At 37.7% G+C, this 23,693-nt stretch overlaps 1 protein-coding gene across 4 annotated transcripts in view; it reads right to left on the bottom strand.

The window, feature by feature from the left end:
* LOC133646873 (putative uncharacterized protein DDB_G0271606) overlaps positions 1 to 23,693 on the bottom strand; it is a 51,452-nt gene that overhangs the window by 17,035 nt on the left and 10,724 nt on the right. Inside the window, exons 3-6 of one of the 4 annotated variants that reach the window (XM_062042746.1) lie at positions 12,943 to 13,222; positions 12,842 to 12,874; positions 12,644 to 12,744; positions 11,955 to 12,032 (exon numbers count right to left, since the gene is read on the bottom strand). In XM_062042746.1, coding sequence (XP_061898730.1) covers positions 11,955 to 12,032; positions 12,644 to 12,744; positions 12,842 to 12,874; positions 12,943 to 13,222 — 492 coding nt within the window. Of the gene's footprint in view, positions 1 to 1,066; positions 4,299 to 7,019; positions 7,172 to 11,667; positions 12,033 to 12,643; positions 12,745 to 12,841; positions 12,875 to 12,942; positions 13,223 to 23,693 lie in introns of those variants that run through there. The other 3 variants (XM_062042736.1, XM_062042755.1, XM_062042762.1) reach the window with 3 other exon arrangements.

Here is a 23,693-nt window from a genome sequence, read left to right as displayed (position 1 = left end):
ATTGAAGGAAGTAGGCACATACTGTGTATTGTATTTATAAAATCCTCTGTGCTTTTATGATTGCTATGTTTCAATATATCTATGTTAGTATCTCCACATATAAATATATTTTTATTACCTATTCCTGAGAACATGCCTCCCATCCAGTCCTTAAAAGTATCAATACTTGAATCGGGCGCCCTGTATACACAACTGATTAGCATATTTTTTTTGTTTTCCATGCAAATCTCAATTGTAATGCATTCGAGAAGGTTATCAACCACCTGTGACATAGCCTCTACAATCTTGAAATTGAAATTTGTATCCACATAAATTGCTACTCCTCCTCCACCCTTGTTAATTCTGTTTTTATAAGTAAGTTCATAGCCATCCATCTCAAAGTCCATTCCCCTTTCCTTGTTGAACCAAGTTTCAGATATTGCTATGATATTGAATGGTTGTGAGAATGAGTACAAATAGTTCTTAATGGATTTAAAGTTTGTATATAGACTTCTACCATTAATGTGAATAATAGATCACTTCCCATCTGCTTTGATGTTGTGATTATACTGTTCAGTAGTGTAGTATTTACAAGAGTTATTAATGTTGGAAAAGAAATTTATATCTGGGTCAATGTCCAGTTCCAAGTCCAGTGTGTTGTGCTCATAGTGATCCAATGTGTTAAATGCAGTAAATTGTTCATAGTCCATTATCCGCTGATTTAGATGACTGTCGTCACCCATTGTAGCGAAAGTCATATTGTTGTGTGACATGGTGTGTTGTTACCTTAGTTCAGTTAGACCACAATGCCAATAGCCCACCTATCCCTTTGGCTCTTCCCTACTGGTACTTGTCTAACTCCTCCATGCTTCTGATGAGTACCACTTTTGCATTCATTCCGTTCAACTTCACAAAGATCTTGCAACTTGTGGTCCAAGTATTCTGTATTTTCCCCTGCTTCCTGAGGTGGCGTGCCTTTTTTGCAATGTCTGCGTTGTGCTTCGTTAAGTGCTCGTTTAGAAAGATGTTTGAGCCCTTTAACTTTCTCCAGGCTGGCTCAGTAGTGCGGTCTTGTGCGTTTACAAACCTTATGATGACAGCTGGTTTGTCATTGCTGTCGTTGTTTCTCCTGGGCAAGCCTCGATGGTGTTACAGTCCAGTGTGATTCCTTTGGACTGTACAAAGGTAGCCACTTGTTGCTCCGTTGAGATATCCAGCTCACCGTCGGCGACACCGCTCGCCCCCGCGTTCTTACCGGCGGTCACCGCCCGCGCGTATGACCGGGGTTTTATGTGGAGACCCGATACAATCACATCATTTATCCTGCTGTATTGCTCCAAAGCTTGGACCCTGCTCTCCAAAAAGTCGAGTCGTTTGTCCTTCTCGGCGTTCTGGATCCGCAGCGTCGTCACTTCCGCAACCAGCTCCATGATCGTTTTCTGCTCTTTACTCACAACAGACATCTCCTCCGTCAGAAAGTCAAGCGACTTTCTCATTTCGTCGATGTCCTCCTTGTTCTTCTTGGTTCCCATGTTGATTACCACTCGGACACTGGCTTAGAGACGAGCCACCCGAGGGTAACACGTTAGCAGTGTTTGTAGCTAAAGTTTAGCAGCTCGGTAGCTTGTTGTAAAAAGTAGTAGCCTTGTGTAGGCAAAGTCCACACAAACTACACTAGTCCAGCACACTTCACAAACTACACTAGTCCAGCACACTTCACAAACTACACTAGTCCAGCACACTTCACAAACTACACTAGTCCAGCACACTTCACAAACTACACTAGTCCAGCACACTTCACAAACTACACTAGTCCAGCACACTTCACAAACTACACTAGTCCAGCACACTTCACAAACTACACTAGTCCAGCACACTTCACAAACTACACTAGTCCAGCACACTTCACAAACTACACTAGTCCAGCACACTTCACAAACTACACTAGTCCAGCACACTTCACAAACTACACTAGTCCAGCACACTTCACAAACTACACTAGTCCAGCACACTTCACAAACTACACTAGTCCAGCACACTTCACAAACTACACACCTGTCTCACTACTGCCTCAATTTTCAAAAATATTGGAGAAACTTTTTAATAGCAGATTAGATTCATTCCTGGAAAAAAATAATGTACTCTCAGAGAGTCAATACGGTTTTAGAACTAAAAGATCAACTTTTCAAGCATTGATGGAATCCATTGAAAGAATCACAGACGCAATTGATAATCATCAATATGCAATTGGCATCTTCATTGACCTCAGAAAAGCTTTTGACATTATCAATCACAATATATTAATTAATAAACTGGAGAAAATTGGTATAAGAGGTATGGCAATAGACTGGATAAAAAGCTATTTGGACAGACGGAAACAGTTTGTGAAGCTGGGAAAGCATAGCTCAAATTGCTTGGACATTGCTTGTGGAGTCCCCCAGGGGTCAGTATTGGGACCAAAACTTTTTATACTGTACATAAATGATATTTGCCAAGTATCCAAGTTGCTGTCTATGGTACTTTTCGCAGATGACACTAATGTATTTTGCTCTGGTGATGATCTAGATACGTTACAAAAGAACATAAATGAAGAGTTGTATAAACTGAAATTATGGTTTGACTGGAACAAATTATCTTTGAATGTGAGCAAGACCAAGTTTATGTTCTTTGGCAGGTTCAGCTTAAACACACAGTTGAATATAGAAATTGATGGGGTGGCTATTGAGCAAGTGCACAAAATCAAATTCCTTGGTGTAACAATTGACGACAAGCTCAGCTGGAAAGCACATATTACACATGTCAAATACAAAGTAGCAAGAAGTATAGCAGTCATAAACAAAGCAAAGCAGGTTCTGGATCATACACACTCTCTACTGTTCTTTAGTCTTGCCATACTTAAACTACTGTACTGAAGTCTGGGGTAACAATTACAAAAGTTGGTTACAGTCACTAATCATTTTACAAAAAAGAGCAGTAAGGACCATTCACAAGGTGGGCTATCTGGAACACACCAATGCACTATTTCTACAGTCTAAATGATTCAAATTCACCGACATTGTCTCATATCAAACAGCAATAACTATGTACAGGGCTAGGAACCATTTGTTACCACTGAACATTCAAAACATGTTTAGTGAACGTGAGGGGGGGGCATAGTTTGAGGGGAGAACTCAATTTTAAAATTCAGATGAGAAATTCCACCATGAAAAGTTTTTGCATTTCCATCACAGGTGTCAAGTTGTGGAACAATCTGAGCGAAGTACATAAGCAAAGTCCAAGCATCAATGTTTTTAAAAGAATGTACCAAAATATATTGTTCACAGGATATAGTGAACTGCACTAAGAGTCAGTGGGTTTGTATGTGTATGTATATGTATACTATGTATGTGTCACATTCATAGTTACTTGTTAAATGTGTGTTGTGGATGTACATGTATGTATATGTATATATATATATATGTATATATGTATGTGTGTATGTATGTATATATGTGTACGTACTTATATGTGTATATGTATTTATATGACATAACATTTTTATATACTATTATTATTATTATTATTAAACATACAGTAAGTAATAAGAGGGGTGGGAGTACATAAGTTTTTACTTCTTCTCACTCCTTTTCGGATATGTTTACATTAAATGTTTATTTTCATTTCTTGTTTCTTTTGCTTTTTATTATTACTATTATTATTATTATTATTATTGTTGTTTTTGTTATTCATTCTTGAATGGCTTTTTTGTTGTTTTTTCAAAATTTGTTGTTTTTGTTTTGTCTACATATTCGAAATAAACATGAAAATGAAAATGAAATGAAAATGAAAATGAATCTTTTTTTTTTTTTTTTTTTTTTTAAATGACCTTATCTTCACCAGACCAGGTTGTCAATGAAATTAGATTTGTTTAAAGGGTTTTTAAAAGCAGGTCCAGTCCAGATAATGTCCAAGTCGGACTCAGCAACACACACCTTCATTCATGTACACAGAAAAAAATTAGGGAACACAACAACAGATGTCATATAATCTATAAACATAATTATACTTTCAAAATAAGCCTTTGAGGACTTCCCATCTTTTTTTAAAATGTTTTTTGGCATCATTATCGTTTTCAACCATGTAAATTTCTAAAGTAAAAAAATACTGAATAAATGTTTTAAAGAAAGTAATACTAAGTGAATATCTGTTTTTGGCCTTAAAAATAAACCTTTTACCGAGTACTATAATTAAATTGACTAAATCATGATTGTCAATGAACTCTCCTAAAATAACAGAAACCACATCAAGCTTCATAAACAAACCAATCCTTAAACACATTTTTTCAACTTCCACCCAAAACAAAGACACAATATGACAATACCAAAACAAATGCAGGGTGGATTCAGACTCCTGACAACAAAATGGGCAATCATCTGACTCTGTCATATATCAATCATTTTAACATTTTCCCCGTGGGTAAGAAGTTATAAATAATTTTAATTTGAAAATCACAATTTTGCACATCGATAGTGGTTTTATAGATTAGTTTGAATATGGCATCCCATGGCAACGGGCAGTCAAAAAAGTCCTCCCATTTTCCATATGTGTTGTATGGGGCAGCCTTCAAAGATTTCTTTATTAAATAAGAATTATATATTTTTCTATTTATTTTAGTTCCTTTTTGCCAACTAGAATTTCTTATTAGAGGTTTACAAACTAATAATTTAGCAGTTCCATAATTAATTATTTGTTTCCATCTTTTCCCAATGACTCCAGTTAGTTGATGAAATGAAAAGCTTGAGCAAGCATCACCATACATAGTTGTAAATTCATCATACTTCATCATTTTACCATTCTCATTGATAATATCATTGACAAAAATGATTCCTCTTTCAAACATATTTTTCCAAAAGAAAGGCTTTCCATCTGTTACAATATTAGAGCTCATCCATATTATCTGCTGCAAAATATCGTCTCCTTTTTCTGGCACATCAAATTGAAAACACCACCATGAGTGGATTGTTTCCTCGCCATGTTTCCCAGCAGACTCTACATAAGGAAAATGGGAGGGGATCACTTGTAAAAAAGGATACAATTTATTTTCATACAGTACATGTTTTTTGTCCAACAGGACACTTGTGTACCACTCAGTGGTAGGATTTCCCTTTCCATAATTGCATAATTTTGTCCAGCTTTCTTAGTCGATTATCATAATTTACTGAGCCTAGATCTTCCAGATTCTCTGGGACAACAACACCAAGTATGTTAACTGGTCCATCTGTCCACAAAACAGGCACTTTGCATTCCATTCGAAAGGACGTTCCCTGTAGATTTCCGATCCTTAACATTTTACATTTATCACAATTAAGCTTAAGGCCAGATTGCTGTGAAAATATGTCCAAAAGATTAAGAAGGTTCCGCAAACAATGAGGAAAAATCTTATCTTTGTGAATCAGCCTTTTCTGACATGAACTTCATCAAGAACAAACACAGAACACGCCTCACTGATGCACATCTGCAAGACTCACTCAGAGTTGCAGTGTCAAGTTACACACCAGAGTACAACACACTAGTTAACAGCATGCAATGCCAGGCTTCCCACTAACTGACAAAGAAACAGATAACAGATTTGGTGTCCAGTTCAAAGTGTGACAGGATATATTTTAACATTTGAGAGTTGACTTTTGTATTTTACATGAGTTATTATTTGTACAAACATGGTGCAAAGTAATTCATGATTTGTTCAAAAATGTTAGTGGCTAGCTAGTTAAAATGGGATATTGTGATTTCACAAGACTGTCTTAGAAGTCATCATTTGAAAATGTTCAATTTGAAAAATGTGCACTTAGAGAACATATAAAAATAAAGTGTTGCATATTGATATTTATCTGTTTCTATATATATTTATTGTGAGAAATCATTAAGATGATCAGTGTTTCCACAAAGATAAATATCATTAATTATTAATAATAACATAAGAGTTAAAGGTAAATTGAGCAAATTGGCTATTTCTGGCAATTTATTTAAGTGTGTGTCAAACTGGTAGCCCTTCGCATTAATCAGTACCCAAGAAGTAGCTCTTGCTTTCAAAAAGGTTGCTGACCCCTGGACTATAACAACGTCAAAAGGAGCAAATGTTTGTCATGTAATGCTAAAACATGTCGCATATTAAAAATGCGGGGGGGGGGGGTCATTTTTTCACTTCATGAAAAAAAACACGTCATTTTGACAGTGTCTAAAGACAACATAAGCTTTGTGTTATAAGTGACTGTGAGTGTATTATTATTATTTTGAGTTGTTGGACTCAAAAGCCAAGTTGATTTTGACTGTAGTTGTAAAGATCCAGCAGCTGAAAATCAAACATTTGCTGAGTAGGCAAATAGTGAGAGCATTCCTGACTTGGTCTTTAGAGTTGTTTTCCAGTCCATTCAGTGACTTGCACTTACATCTCCATATTTATTGTCAAATGTGCAGACTTTGAGCATTTTGTAATCTTCTGAATTTGGAAGAATATACCTGGACATAATGAGGTTTTTTTTAATTGCAGCAATGATATTTACAAGGTGAAACTAATAGTGTTCCCTCGCTACAACACGCTTCACTTTACACGGCCTCGCTGTTACACCCATCTTTTTTGTGTGTGTATTTGTTTACGCTTTTTTTCTTACAGCACATGATTGCGCATGGTGTTCTGCATCCTGATTGGCAAAGGGACTGTAGACCATCAATCAATCTTCTTATGCCATGTGTCCTGCACACTGCAGAATGCCTTGTCTTACAGTCCGCTTATTTGGGACTTTTGTTTTACTGTCAACTACATTTAGGACTTTTGTCCGCCTGCATTTGAAATGTCTGAGAAGACGGTAGAGGACACTTTATAAAACCAAGTCCAGTAGCTTGTCCTGGTGTTATTTCACAGCACATCTATTACAGCATAGGTTGCTAACATTGAACCAAAGAATGGCTTATTGTACTTGCACCAGACATTAATGCGTAGGAAACAACAACAAATATACATATCATATTTACATAGAAGTTTCCCAGATCTAGCAATGACATACCTGTGTCCTTCTCGCTTTACAATTTAATTCCTGTAGTTGTGTTCCATGGAGTGAAGGACAACTCCCTTCCTTATAGCTTATGCATGTCATGTGATGTCATATTAGCATGAAGGACATCAAACATGTCCTACTTGCAAATTAGGACGTAAAGTAAAGTAGATTGCTGAAAGATGCTCATGATCATACAATATTACATCATTGGTAACATATTGCTATCATAGTCTTAAAAGACTACTAAGCGAGAGAGCCTTCATATTGCACCACACATTTTCAACGGGAGACAGGTCTGGACTACAGGCAGGCCAGTCTAGTACCCGCACTCTTTTACTATGAAGCCACGCTGTTGTAACACTGGCTTGGCATTGTCTTGCTGAAATAAGCAGGGGCGTCCATGATAACGTTGCTTGGATGGCAACATATGTTGCTATAAAAGCTGTATGTACCTTTCAGCATTAATGGTGCCTTCACAGATGTGTAACTTACCCATGTCTTGGCCACTAATACACCCCCATACCATCACAGGTACTGGCTGGTTCCTTTCCTCTTTTGTCCGGAGGACACAACGTTCACAGTTTCCAAAAACAATTTGAATTGTGGACTCGTCAGACCGCAGAACACTTTTCCACTTTGCATTAGTCCATCTTAGATGAGCTCGGGCCCAGCTAAGCCGGCGGCGTTTCTGGGTGTTGTTGATAAATGGCTTTCGCTTTGCATAGTAGAGTTTTAACTTGCACTTACAAATGTAGCGACCAACTGTAGTTACTGACAGTGGTTTTCTGAAGTGTTCCTGAGCCCATGTGGTGATATCCATTACACACTGATGTTGCTTTTTGATGCAGTACCACCTAAGGGATCGAAGGTCACGGGGAGTCAATGTTGGTTTTCAGGCTTGCTGCTTACGTGCAGTGATTTCTCCAGATTCTCTGAACCTTTTGATGATATTACGGAGCGTAGATGGTGAAATCCCTAAATGCCTTGCAATAGCTGCTTGAGAAATGTTGTTCTAAATATATGCATGTATGTATATACATGCATATATTATGTACATATATATATGTATGTACATATATATATGTACATACATATGTATGTATGTACATACATATGTATGTATGTATGTACATACATATGTATGTACATACATACATATGTATGTACATACATATGTATGTACATACATACATATGTATGTACATAAATATGTATGTATGTATGTACATACATACATATGTGTGTTCAGACATGTATGTATGAACATACATACATATGTATGTACACCCTCCGCCACTGTGGTGGATGGTCCGAATCTTAAACAGCAACAAAAGTGAATTTAGTACAAGAGTTTTATTTACCCATAATCAAAAGTACAACGTTGGATTGAATTGCCCATGCAAACAGACAACGTCCTCCAGAGGAGTTGGATGAGATGACAATCATGCGAATCACTCATGGCCTTTATTGTAAAATCTTGACACTTTATTGTAAAATCTTGACTCTTAATCGTAAAATCTTGACACTTTATTGTAAAATCTTGACTCTTAATCGTAAAATCTTGACACTTTATTGTAAAATCTTGACTCTTAATCGTAAAATCTTGACACTTTATTGTAAAATCTTGACACTTTATTGTAAAATCTTGACTCTTAATCGTAAAATCTTGACACTTTATTGTAAAATCTTGACTCTTAATCGTAAAATCTTGACACTTTATTGTAAAATCTTGACACTTTATTGTAAAATCTTGACTCTTAATCGTAAAATCTTGACACTTTATTGTAAAATCTTGACTCTTAATCGTAAAATCTTGACATTTTATTGTAAAATCTTGACACTTTATTGTAAAATCTTGACACTTTATTGTAAAATCTTGACTCTTAATCGTAAAATCTTGACATTTTATTGTAAAATCTTGACACTTTATTGTAAAATCTTGACATTTTATTGTAAAATCTTGACTCTTAATCGTAAAATCTTGACATTTTATTGTAAAATCTTGACACTTTATTGTAAAATCTTGACTCTTAATCGTAAAATCTTGACATTTTATTGTAAAATCTTGACACTTTATTGTAAAATCTTGACATTTTATTGTAAAATCTTGACACTTTATTGTAAAATCTTGACACTTTATTGTAAAATCTTGACATTTTATTGTAAAATCTTGACTCTTAATCGTAAAATCTTGACATTTTATTGTAAAATCTTGACACTTTATTGTAAAATCTTGACATTTTATTGTAAAATCTTGACTCTTAATCGTAAAATCTTGACATTTTATTGTAAAATCTTGACACTTTATTGTAAAATCTTGACTCTTAATCGTAAAATCTTGACATTTTATTGTAAAATCTTGACATTTTATCGTAAAATCTTGACATTTTATTGTAAAATCTTGACATTTTACAGTGAACAGTTGGATAGATATTGTGCTTAGAAATCATAAGTCAAGCAGATATTTATTTTTATTTGGACAAAAACAATGTTTAGAAAGCATTTGTTGCAATATTGGTTTAGTTTGGTGTTGATATTGGATACTATACAAGTTTAAAATGTATGCAATTTTTGCAGTATATATTTTTTTTACTGTCAAAATGGAAAAAACAAATACATTGAGTAGGAAAATATAAAGTAGAGTATTTTGTCGCATGTTATTTCCAGGCGTTCACATGAAATGATCTGGTAAAGTGAGCTGTGTAGTTAGTGGGTTTGTGAAATTGTCACTTGAGAATTAGTCTTTTTTTCCAAGATTGACATAAATAACCTGGAAATCTGAGGGGCAAATCCAACCACATTTAATGCAAATTCAACTGAGTTTCTAACCGGCACTTTCCATAGCTCAGTGCCACCAATAATTGAGCGTGCGGACTACGTCCTTTTTTTAAACATCATTATTAGTGTGGCTTATTAGTGATTCCCAGAGCCCAAAAAAAGTCTGCGGGCTATAGAGCGTTTTCTATTCGGGCTCCAATACTATGGAATGCCCTCCCGATAAAAGTTAGAGATGCTAACTCAGTAAAAGCATTTAAGTCTCATCTTAAAACTCATTTGTATACTCTAGCCTTTAAATAGACTCCCTTTTTAGACCAGTTTTTCTTTTCTACTCTGCTCCCAACCCGGGGTGGACCGCTAGCCTGTCCATCGGATGGGGACATCTCTACGCTGCTGACCCGTCTCCACTCGGGATGGTTCCTGCTGGCCCCACTATGGACTGGACTTTCGCTGATGTGTTGGACTTTCACAATATTATGTCAGACCCACTCCACATCCATTGCTTTCGGTCTCCCCTAGAGGGGGGGGGGGGGGTACCCACATATGCGATCCTCCCCAAGGTTTCTCATAGTCATTCACATCGGCGTCCCTTGTGTGGGCTCTGTGCCGAGGATGTCGTTGTGACTTGTGCAGCCCTTTGAGACTTTTGTGATTTAGGGCTATATAAATAAACATTGATTGATATCATGCTGCACCATCATGCAGTGTACTTAATGTAGTATTGAGTGAGGAACTAAAAGCTGTGCATGACTGGACAGTATGTAACACACTTGTCCTTAACACCTCAAAAACAAAAAGTATTACATTGGGGACTAGGCAAGGGTTATCTTGTGACCCAAAGTTGGATTTGAGGCTAGGTATTTCAACAGTTCAACAGGTCAGAAGTGCCAAGCTCCTTGGAGTGATGCTGGACTGCACTCTATCCTGGTCAAATCATATCAGTGATATAGTTACAAAGATGGGAAGGCTGTTGGTATTTCCAGGAAATGTGCTGCTTTTGTTGATCCACCTCTTTGTCAAATTGTTAAGAGTTTAGTCTTGTGTCATCTTGACTATTGTTCTACAGTCTGGGCGTCTGCTGCAAGTGGTGAGATCAGTAAGCTCCAGATTGTCCAGAATAGGACAGCAAGGCTGGTTCTTGGTTGTTCACTAAGAACCAACGTGAACCAAATGCATGCTTCTCTTTCCTGGCTAACAGTGCAGAACAGGTTGTCAGCTAATACTCTTTTATGGCTCAAATCAGTAACCGCTAGTAAAACTGCTTTTCTCAAATAGTTCACAGTAGCACTATACATAATCACAATACCAGGGCGTCCAATGAGGGGCATTTTGTACTCCCTCGTCCCAGGAAGAATGCTTTACGGAAATCTTTTATTTATAGATCTTTATCGCTCTGGAATAACCTGCCTTGAATTCTCACCAGCATTAAAAGTAAACAGGTTTTTAAAAAGAGAGTAATATTTTATCTGAGTCTTTAAATCAGTTTGCTCGTTGATGATTTGTTTTGTTTTATATTGTGTAGCTATATTTTTATGGTAATTATTATTCTGTTACTGTAAATAGTTTGCTTGTTTTTTTATTGATGCTTTTATTTTTTTCTGTATTGTGTAGTTATAATTATATGCTTTCACTTGTAATTGTATTGAATTGTGGACCCCAGGAAGACTAGTGGGTTGTTGAGGCAACTAATAAAAATCAACAAAAAAAAAATCAAAATCTATACTCCTGCCACTAGAAGGCAGCATGTTACCACACTGAAACTAACTCAGGTCCAACAGCCATTCGTCACTCCTGCCACTAGAGGGCAGCATGTTACCACACTGAAAATAACTCAGGTCAGCCTGAACCTTTTATTTCAAGTGAATAAATAACTATCAGCCATTACAAAAATACTAACTAAAAAACTATTTTAACAACAGTGAACATTTATACAGGAACAAGTATTTAGTAAACGTGTATTAGAAATATTGGAGGTCCTTCCTTCCTTCTCCTCTGTGATGTCAGCAGAGATGATTACTGCTGCTCCTCGCCCTGCTGCTCCTCAGCCTGCTGCTCCTCGCCCTGCTGCTCCTCACCCTGCTGCTCCTCAGCCTGCTGCTCCTCACCCTGCTGCTCCTCGCCCTGCTGCTCCTCACCCTGCTGCTCCTCGCCCTGCTGCTCCTCAGCCTGCTGCTCCTCAGCCTGCTGCTCCTCAGCCTGCTGCTCCTCGCCCTGCTGCTCCTCGCCCTGCTGCTCCTTCTTCCTCTGCAGGACACAGGAAACACTCAGTACTCCAAATGATCAATGATGCATCACTATGATCAATGACGTCATCACTATGTCTGGTACCATCATCTAGGATACCATGCTCTATTGAAATGATGCCAAAGATAACAGGATCTATTATAAAATGGTACCCTAAAACCATGATCCAATGATAACATGATACCATAAAGATGATCCAATGATAACATGATTAAGATGATACATGACAACATACCATAAAAAGATGATCCATGATACCATAAAAAGATAATCCATGACAACATGATACCAAAAAAAGATGATCCAATGATAACATGATACCATAAAGATAATCCAATGATAACTTCATTAAGATGATCCATGACTACATACCATAAAAAGATGATGCAATGATAACATGATACCATAAAGATGATCCAAAGATAACATGATTAAGATGATCCATGATACCAGAAAAAGATGATCCAATGGTAACATGATTAAGATGATCCATGACAACATACCATAAAAAGATGATCCATGATAACATGATTAATGATAAAATGATACCATACAATGATAACATGATGTGTATGCGTCAGTAGAGTTGTGTGTGTTAATCCTGCTGCTACCTTAGTTGGACCCCTTTTGGCCCTTTTGGCCGCCGGACTCTTATCAGCGGGGCCCCGGCTGGTTCCTAAACCGGAATCGTCCTGCTCGTCCTCACAGGCGGCTTTCCAAGTTGTGTTTGGTAAGACACAGAAATACAAGTTACAAATGAAACACTTCATTGTCAGGCTACTCAAAGAGCTGATGTTGACTTTTCATACCTTTTTGGTTTTGGTTTTTCTCCGGGGATTTTACTGCAAGAGATGGCTTCAATTAAAAAAACAATATTATAATGTTAGATGGTAGAATCTACCTTCCTTACATTTTTCTTGGACAAGCTCTTCTTTTAATTCTTTAATCTGCTGGTCGCAAAGATGAATCTGCTCTTGGGAGCGATTAATCTGCTGGTCGCGAAGATGAATCTGCTGGTCGCGAAGATGAATCTGCTCTTGGGAGCGATGAATCTGCTCTTGGGAGCGATGAATCTGCTCTTGGGCATTTTGACGTTCTATGAGTCTGGCCTTTTCAATTTCGCGTAAGAGATGATCCTCCACTTTTTTACGCTCGTGTTGAGACAATCCGTCCAACACCTGCTGAAATTCCTGTTCCACACACACACACACACACACACACACACACACACACACACACACACACACACACACACACACACACACACACACACACACACACACACACACACACACACACACACACACACACACACACACACACACACAGGTGTTGTAATGTTGTACAGGGCTTACTCATCTCCTATGTGTTGTCTACCTTGTACTTTTTTGTGACATTTCCTGGAATAAATGAAAAAAAAAAATAAAAAATTAAAAAATGGACCCATCCATAACGTTCCTACCATTTTTGGCTTTTCTGGGCAGGAAAAGGAAACCAAAATAAAAAATGTTGATTTGTAAATATTATCTGGATATTGCAGCACAAGAGGCTTTTTAAAAAAAAAAATTATGTAGTTCTTAACGGTAAAAATGTTTTTTTTCTTATCGAGTAAATTAAGAAAATCATGCTTACCTACTGTACATTACCCTTTGCATTAATGTACATTATATTTTGCTTTATATTTATACATATTATGCGTTGTCTACATACTTGCCAACCTTGAGACCTCCAATATCGGCTGTGGGGGGTAGGGGGTGGGTGGGGGGGCTTGGTCGGGGGCGGGGGGCGTGGTTATTTACAGCTAGAATTCACCAACTCGAGTATTTCATATATATATATATATATATATATATATATATATATATATATATATATATATATATATATATATATATATATATATATATATATATATATATATATATATATATTTAAAAGCAGGTAAAAGCCAGTAAATTAGAATATTTTGAAAAACTTGATTTATTTCAGTAATTGCATTCAAAAGGTGTAACTTGTACATTATATTTATTCATTGCACACAGACTGATGCATTCAAATGTTTATTTCATTTAATTTTGATGATTTGAAGTGGCAACAAATGAAAATCCAAAATTCCGTGTGTCACAAAATTAGAATATTGTGTAAGGGTTAAATTTTGAAGACACCTGGTGCCACAAACTAATCAGCTGATTAACTCAAAACACCTGCAAAGGGCTTTAAATGGTCTCTCAGTCCAGTTCTGAAGCCTACACAAACATGGGGAAGACTTCAGATTTGACAGCTGTCCAAAAGGCAACCGTCGACACATTGCACAAGGAGGGAAAGACACAAAAGGTTATTGCTGAAGAGGCTGGCTGTTCTCAGAGCTCTGTGTCCAAACACATTAATGGAGAGGCAAAGGGAAGGAAAAACTGTGGTCAGAAAAAGTGTACAAGCGATAGGGATGACCGCGCCCTGGTCAAGATTGTGAAAAAAAACCCATTCAAAAATGTGGGGGAGATTCAGAAGGAGTGGACAGCTGCTGGAGTCAGTGCTTCAAGATCCACCACCAAGAAACGCTTGAAAGACATGGGTTTCAACTGCCGCATACCTCGTGTCAAGCCACTGTTGACCAAGAAACAGCGCGAAAAGCGTCTCACCTGGGCTAAGGAAAAAAAGAGCTGGACTGCTGCTGAGTGGTCCAAAGTCATGTTTTCTGACGAAAGCAAATTTTGCATTTCCTTTGGAAATGGAGGTCCCAGAGTCTGGAGGAAGACAGGAGAGGCACAGGATCCACGTTGCCTGAAGTCTAGTGTAAAGTTTCCACCATCAGTGATGGTTTGGGGTGCCATGTCATCTGCTGGTGTCGGTCCACTCTGTTTCCTGAGATCCAGGGTCAACGCAGCCGTCTACCAGCAAGTTTTAGAGCACTTCATGCTTCCTGCTGCTGACCTGCTCTATGGAGATGGAGATTTCAAGTTCCAACAGGACTTGGCGCCTGCACACAGCGCAAAATCTACCCGTGCCTGGTTTACGGACCATGGTATTTCTGTTCTAAATTGGCCCGCCAACTCCCCTGACCTTAGCCCCATAGAAAATCTGGGGTATTGTGAAAAGGAAGATGCAGAATTCCAGACCCAAAAACGCAGAAGAGTTGAAGGCCACTATCAGAGCAACCTGGGCTCTCATAACACCTGAGCAGTGCCAGAAACTCATGGACTCCATGCCACGCCGCATTAACGCAGTAATTGAGGCAAAAGGAGCTCCAACCAAGTATTGAGTATTGTACATGCTCATATTTTTCATTTTCATACTTTTCAGTTGGCCAACATTTCTAAAAATCCCTTTTTTGTATTAGCCTTAAGTAATATTCTAATTTTGTGACACACGGAATTTTGGATTTTCATTTGTTGCCACTTCAAATCATCAAAATTAAATGAAATAAACATTTGAATGCATCAGTCTGTGTGCAATGAATAAATATAATGTACAAGTTACACCTTTTGAATGCAATTACTGAAATAAATCAAGTTTTTCAAAATATTCTAATTTACTGGCTTTTACCTGTATATGTATGAAATACTTGACTTTCAGTGAATTCTAGCTATATATATATATATATATATACATATATATTTATTTATTTTATATAAATAAAAGAAATACTTGAATTTCAGTGTTCCGGTGGCTATCCATTAGATGGCAGTATTGTCCTGTTTAACTTCTCCGTTCTTGATGAGTATATAATTTCGGCCACCGTGTTCAATGGAGAAGTCTGTTCTACAAAATGTACAGGCAACATACACCTTCCCCTTCGAACTGTCCTGGATGATCTGAAATTCTTGTTTCCATTCGTTTTGGGACTTGCAAGCGTATTTCTTCATCTTGCTCGTCGACGGCGTCGCCATGTCTGTAATTTCCTCGTTCTTCTGCTTCGTCTCCTTGTTGTGTGCGCAGTTGTGCACTCTACTCTCTAAAAGCCCTAGATGTTATGACGTCATTGGGCAGGCAAGCTGTTTATATTGTGGGAAAGCGGACGTGAGAACAGGCTGTCCCCACTCAGTCTCAGGTCCGCATTGAGCTGGAGGGGGCGTGGCCTCCAGCTCCGGCTGAATACCGGGATTTGTCGGGAGAAAATCTCTGCCGGGAGGTTGTCGGGAGAGGTGCTCAATACCGGGATTCTCCCGCTAAAAACGGGAGGGTTGGCAAGTATGGTTGTCTACCTTGTACTTTTTTATGGCATTGCCTGAAATAAATGAATAAATGAAAAAAAATAATAATAATAAAATAAAAAGAACCTATCCATAACGTTTATACGATGTTTAGCTTCTCTGGGCAGCAAAGGAAATTAAAATGATTTGTAAAGATTATCCGGATATTTTTTATTTGAACATAGTGTAGTCTTTTAACGGTAAAAAATGCCATTTTTCTCCCTGATGTATGTTTTACATTCCCAGCAAAACTCGAAGTCTACTACCTCCTATCAACAACGTCACTTCCCTATCTCTCCCGAAAGTCCCGCCCCCCAGCCAAAGTCATTGGCTAACACCCCGTCGCCAGCAGTTACAACATACATCATCTCCTCCACAACATACTGCCCCGACAACTTCACCAACTCCAAATAATGACTGCATTTACAACTCCAAAACGCGCTTCTCTCTCCGCCCTCCATTGTTGTTTACTTCAGTGTCGCACACTAAACAAGTTGGAAAACTTATTGCGGTGTTAGCATTGACTGTATAATGCAGTGGTTCTCAAACTTTTTTTGTCATCCTCCACTTTGGACAAGGGGGAGTTTTCAAGCCCCAACAGAACGCTAATGCCAAGCTTAACATTTTCAAATTTATTGAACATCAAGTAACATCAAGTTGTATACATTCAAACTCAATAACATCAAGATCAATAATAAATAAAATAATTGTGCAGCTGTGGTATAACTTGCATCAAGTTAAATAATAAATAAAAAATTGTATTTGTCATTTATTCAGGATGGACTAATTTTAGAATTAACAAATGAAACAAAGTTAAACAAAATCTTCCCTGCATTATGAGACTCACGATCTAGAGATATATACGGGTTGGACACTATCTTCCTAAAAACGTATAAGGATAGTCTTATTGCTCCTATAACAACAATTGATAAATAAATCAATAACGGAAAACACTTTCCCTACCACGTTGAGAAACTGCTACTATAATTCAATCCATAAAGCAGGAAATAAACAAGATGTCAACAAGTACAGACCAATTGGCCTTCTCCCCGTTATATCAAAAGGAATAGAAAATTTGAAGTTAAAAAGTGGCTTGGAGCAATCAAAGATGCTCACACGGTCACTAAGAGGGGCATTATGTTGACACATCAACTTAATGTGTACTATATTTATCCATGAGAGCATTTTTGTTGTAAAATTGTGAGGTATGGCTTTTAAAATCTTGGTTGTTTTTACAAATGATGACAGATGTGAACAAGAGCATGTATTGTCTTTGGGTGATGATGTAAATAAGGTGTGCTTGTATTGTATATTAAGTATGTGTCCATGAAGGGGCATTTTGTGACTTTTCTTCAATTGGATTACATGCTATAGTATGATGAATTATTGATGAATTATTATGAATGTATATATATATTATTTAGTATGATATTAGTGTCATCATTTTATTGCACGTATCCCTTTAATTTAGGCAGCCAGGGACTGCAGATGGAAAGTAGCTATTTAGATATAATCTGGTACAGAACATATCTGTTTCTGAACTTAATGTTTCTGTGCATTGTCCTAGCTCTGGACAATCCACTACAATGTAATATTGCCTGACAAAAAGTGATTCCACGTCAAATTTTGATATTTACACATCGCATATTTACACACGCGCATTTGACTACAATACCCTTATGAGCATTACATATATCAACATCAAGTACCTACAGTACGGTTTACTTGTTGAAATACCCTTTTTAGAGCAAATATCTACCCAAATGGCCACTTTGTTGCTGCCTAAAATGTATTTCTAGTAATATTTGGACACATCTTATCTCTGCATATCCTACGCGGCCAAGTTGGTAGAGTGGCCGTGCCAGCAATCGGAGTGTTGCTGGTTACTGGGGTTCAATCCCCACCTTCTACCTTCCTAGTCACCTCCGTTGTGTCCTTGGGCAAGACACTTCACCCTTGCTCCTGATGGCTGCTGGTTAGCGCCTTGCATGGCAGCTCCCCCCATCAGTGTGAATGTGGAAATAGTGTCAAAGCGCTTTGAGTACCTTGAAGGTAGAAAAGCGCTATACAAGTATAACCCATTTATTACTCTTTTTAGTATTACATATACTGTATATAAATCAAGTACCCACTGTACTAGAAATACCCTTTTTAGAGCAAATACCTACCCATATAATTTATATACAATTTAATAAATCAGAAACGGATGACATAGTGCTGTATTTTACTTCAGCTCTTTTTTTCAACCAAAAATGCTTTGCTCTGATTAGGGCAGGGGTCGGCAACCTTTATCACTCAAAGAGCCATTTTGACGACTTGCACAAATTAAAGAAAACAATGGGAGCCACAAAACTAGTTTGAAATTTAAAATGAAACAACACTGCATACAAAGCTTTTTTTTGCTTTGTGCTATGTTTAAACCAGGGGTCTCAGACACACCTTAATCCAGGGGTGGGCAATTAATTTTTACCGGGGGCCGCGTGAGCAACCCGAGCACTGCTTGAGGGCCACATCCACAATATTTCAATTAAATTTTGCTCAATATTATTTTTGATGTATACCGTAAGATAAATAATAATAATAATAATAATAGTAATACTTCAACATAGTGTGTGTAACAGCATTCCATGACTAATATAAATAAATTAACATTAATAATAAATGACAGTAAAATAAGCACACGTATGACTGAGGAGTCATAGTGTAACTTTGTGTGGTGTTTGAGTTGTCCGACTTTTTGTGTGGCCATAAACGCACCAGTGGCTTAGTGGTATGCGTGTTGGTGACACATGACAAGTTGCTTTTGGCCTGGTTTGTACGGCAGAAAATGACTAGTTTTTCCAGATAGAAGTGTTTATTCATGTTTTTGGTGTGGTTATGTCCGAATATAAACAGTTTTGCTCAATAAAGTGATGGATATAATTCCTGTCCTCGAAGCATCTCGATAGACGTTACAATAATTGAACGGTGTTCAATTGAACGGTGTTGACGAACACCGTTAGGGCCGCTTGTTGTCACTGTCACTCAAAGTTGCATTGCAAAATGACATAGAATAAATATGTTTATTTTGTTTAGAATTCAGATGGGATTTGATTTGGTGCGCGGCATATATTTGCTGCGCGCAGCGGACGCTTGAGCAGTGCGCAATTGCGCAGGCGCGCACCTTAGAGGGAACGTTGCTTGGCAGTCCATGTCTTGTTGGAAACACGCCATTCTTCATCAACTTTTCTCTTTTTAGCGTCTCGGGTGTAAAGCGTGCATCACTTGTCGCTGCATGTGCACCTTCACTCGCAGGTTACACACGCCCATAAATAATACTTTTCAAAATAAAAGCAGCACAGTTGTATTGCGCGCACGACAGATGTTTTTTCAACTTTATTTTGTAATTTGCGATTGCAGCTGTTCACATTCGCTCACAATCACGCACACGCATACGTCCACACGGAAGTAATACAAATAACGATTTTCAAAACAAAAGCAGCACCGTTGTATTGCACACTCGACATAGATACTTTTTAAAATTTATTTTGTAATTTATAATTGGCCTCACGCGGGCCGGACAGGGACGCACAAAGGGCCGGATGTGGCCCGCGGGCCGCAGAATGCCCAGGTCTGCCTTAATCTGACAATTTAATGTAAGTGCGGCCCGCGAGTTTTAAATGAATGGCGCTTGACAGCGTCATATTTGCCCATACTATGGCGTCACATTAGTACCAAAAATCCAAGCGCATAAAAACTGTTCTCGCACGCTGATTCTCCACTTCGTGCGCCCGCGTGGTGCCTTTGTGCGCGCGTGCCGTCTCGGTCTGTGTGCTGTCATGTTTCATTTTGGTACTTTGGGGGCGGGCATGCTTAGACGGCCCCTTCTTTCTGATTGGCTCTGAGCATTTTTCATATGAGCCAATCAGAAGTATAGCAGGGCGGGTCATCGTCAATATGTATCAAGATTTACGGAGGAAGAAGCGGATCCAAAAATGTTGGCTGAAAAAGAGGTAAGTTGAGGGACACACTTATTTACATTATTGAACTGCTTTGGAGTGATTGTAAGGGTTTACTGACTTGTTAGAAGAATGGAGGCTCCACTGCTATCTTAGTTGAAAACATTAAATGCACTGCACATGAGTGTAATAAAAAAAGCACCTGGACTTGCTAGTTCACACAGCATCCCTGCTGTTAGCCATTCATGGGTGTTGTTGTATTACTTTTCTTCTCATCATAGTCCTAATACTTGTCAAGTATCCCGTTTTGGCCAGAAACATCCTGTATTTTACACCTCTTTCCTAGCCTGACTAGCCAGCCCATCTCTTTTGCATTCTGTTCCATTGCATTACGACATTTGAATGTAAATGAAAAATCATGTATGTTTTATTTATTTTATTTTAGTAACACTGGTATGTTTTATTTGTTGACCTTCAAATTAAATGTGCTGTGACATGACATGTCATCGGTCTTACACATTTTGGTTATATACTGTACTTCTGTATTCTATAGTAACCAATTTGCATCTTCCTTTTCTAAACAGAAATGCTGGCAGGGATGGAGAGGAGGTTTTCTGAGGGGGGCATTGATGGCAAAGTACCAAAGTACTCACTTTGAAAAATACAACTTCAAGTAGGTTGCAAAAAAAAGGCAGATGAAGTGAAACTATAGCAATGCTTTTCTTGACACTCTCTCATGCACACAGATACTCATGTTATGAGAAGCATATTGTTTCAAAAATATTAACATTAATTGTTGTTATTTTAAACCTCTTTCAGATTACATTGCTCAAATTCAAAAACCACTTTACTACACAATTATTAGGCCCAATGTGCAGGATTATTCTATTAGTATTAGTTATTTTTTATGTTTTATCATATCTTAGCTTATTTTTATGTTTTATCATATCTTAGCCTATTTTATATGGTCTTATTATTTTCATATTTCAGTTTTTATTGTATTTTATTTTATTGTATAGTTTTTCATATTGTAGTTTATTTTTATGTTTGATTATTTCATATTATTTTTGGACTTTTACCTGATGTGTATTTTAATTATTTTTAATCCATTTATTTTATCATCTAGTGTTTCCTCAAAGAACCCTCTGGATCTCCACGTCCAGAGGCTTCCTGTGATTGGCTATTGTCATTGTGTTGTTATTATTATTATTGTTGTTGTTGTTTATTTTTATGTACATGTTTGACTGTCTTCATGGGGTGTGGGTGTTATTTCTCATTTTGTTTTTATGATAAATAAATGATAAATGGGTTATACTTGTATAGCGCTTTTCTACCTTCAAGGTACTCAAAGCGCTTTGACACTATTTCCACATTTACCCATTCACACACACATTCACACACTGATGGCGGGAGCTGCCATGCAAGGCGCTAACCAGCAGCCATCAGAGGCAAAGGGTGAAGTGTCTTGCCCAAGGACACAACGGACGTGACTAGGAAGGTAGAAGGTGGGAATTGAACCCCAGTAACCAGCAACACTCCGATTGCTGGCACAGCCACTCTACCAACTTCGCCACGCCGTCCACTTTGAGCTGCATTTTAAATGTATGAAAAGTGCTTTATAAATAGAAATGTATTATTATTATTATTAGTAATAGTACCCTTACAATCACTCCAAAGCAGTTCAATAATGTAAATAAGTGTGTCCCTCAACTTACCTCTTTTTCAGTCGACATTTTTTGATCCGCTTCTTCCTCCGTAAATCTTGATACATATTGACGATGACCCGCCCTGCTATACTTCTGATTGGCTCATATGAAAAACGCTCAGAGCCAATCAGAAAGAAGGGGCCGTCTAAGCATGCCCGCCCCCAAAGTACCAAAATGAAACATGACAGCGTACAGACCGAGACGGCACGCGCGCACAAAGGCACCACGCGTGCACAAAAGGGTGTCACGCGCGCACAAAGTGAAGAGTCAGCGCGCGATAACAGTTTTTATGCGCTTGGATTTTTGGTACTAATGTGACGTCATACAACCCTCCCAATATTTCCGGGAGACACCCGAAATTTAGTGCGTGATGACACTGCCTTAAGCGCTAGGGATGTGCGTATCGATCCTGTGGTATCGATATATTGATACTCACACGCTACTCATTTGGCATCACTTTTCTGAAAAAAGTATCGATATAAACCAAAAAAGGGCGTGTGGGGGGTGCAAGCATCACTTTCAGATGTTTTTGATGACTTACTTAACTTCCTATGTGCTGGGACACACCTGTACCTGGCAGAGTATAGAGCTGGCCCAGTCACGTGACAGGAGACAGCCAATGAGCGTGGTCAACGTGCAACACACACACAGCCAGCCGACAGCGTTGTTACTTTTCCTGAACAGCAATCTGAGACTTCAGTAAAGTGTGACGTGTGACGACATATCTCGAGTACACTAAAGGTGTGATGGTGTCAGACATTTTTGTCTGACACAAGTTCATTTTCTCAGGGAACTGTCTTTCGTATGCAGGTTTATAGGACAAGGAAATCCTAGTTTATTGTGATAAGGAAATGATTGACTTTGCTTCAGAGAAGTGTTAGAAGTTTACTTCCACAAAGAGGTTTGAAACATAACATTGTTATGAATAAATGTTTTTTGAAGCTTTTTCTACCAATACTTTTTTTTTGAGGAATAAGAAAAGTGAAAATGTGTATACTTTTGTTTATATTTAATTTATTTTTCATATTTATGTTATTTTAAGTTGACTTTTTTTATATATTGACCATAATGAATGTGGTATAAATGGTGTGTATTTGTCTTGTGATTTGTCTTAAATAATAACAATAGTAATAATATTTTTGACTAACAAAAATTGCCAATAAGAAATTAATGTTAATTTAATTTAGTTATTTTTTTTATCTTTTTCTCCAAATAGTTCAAGAAAGACCACTACAAATGAGCAATATTTTGCCCTGTTATACAATGTAATAAATCAGAAACTGATGACATATTGCTGTATTTTACTTCTTTATCTCAACCAAAAATGCTTTGCTCTGATTAGGGGGTACTTGAATTAAAAAAATGTTCTCACTGAAAAAAGGTTGAGAACCACTGTTATACAATATATGCCTTGAGCTCTTATTTTGAAGGCGCCACTTGTAGTGGAGCGGAGGTCTTTTAAAAAAACAAACAATAAAGTGCAGGTCCTCGTGTAAAACTGGATCCTCCGTGTTTGTTATTTTATACTTTCATACAGTATAGGCGACTTCTCTAAACCCTCGGTTACATTATTTATTATTATCATTGTAATAGAGTGATCTATGTTTGTCTGTTGCCATCTCCTGGTGAATGTTAGCTAAATGTTTATTGTGAGCGAACACGTGGTGCTGAATTTCCCCCAGGGATCAATAAAGTACTTCTATTCTTTTCTATTTAGTGGTCAATTGTACGGAATATGTACTGTACTGTGCAATCTACTAATAAAAGTTTCAATCAATCAATCAAAAAAGCTCAAACTTACGTCGGCAAGGTCCATTCTGCTATCTG

The sequence above is a fragment of the Entelurus aequoreus genome, linkage group LG01 (assembly GCF_033978785.1).
Source record: "Entelurus aequoreus isolate RoL-2023_Sb linkage group LG01, RoL_Eaeq_v1.1, whole genome shotgun sequence".
NCBI classification, from domain to species: domain Eukaryota; kingdom Metazoa; phylum Chordata; class Actinopteri; order Syngnathiformes; family Syngnathidae; genus Entelurus; species Entelurus aequoreus.
Note: the sequence above shows the minus strand (reverse complement) of the source record. Positions and strands in the feature narration are given on the sequence as shown.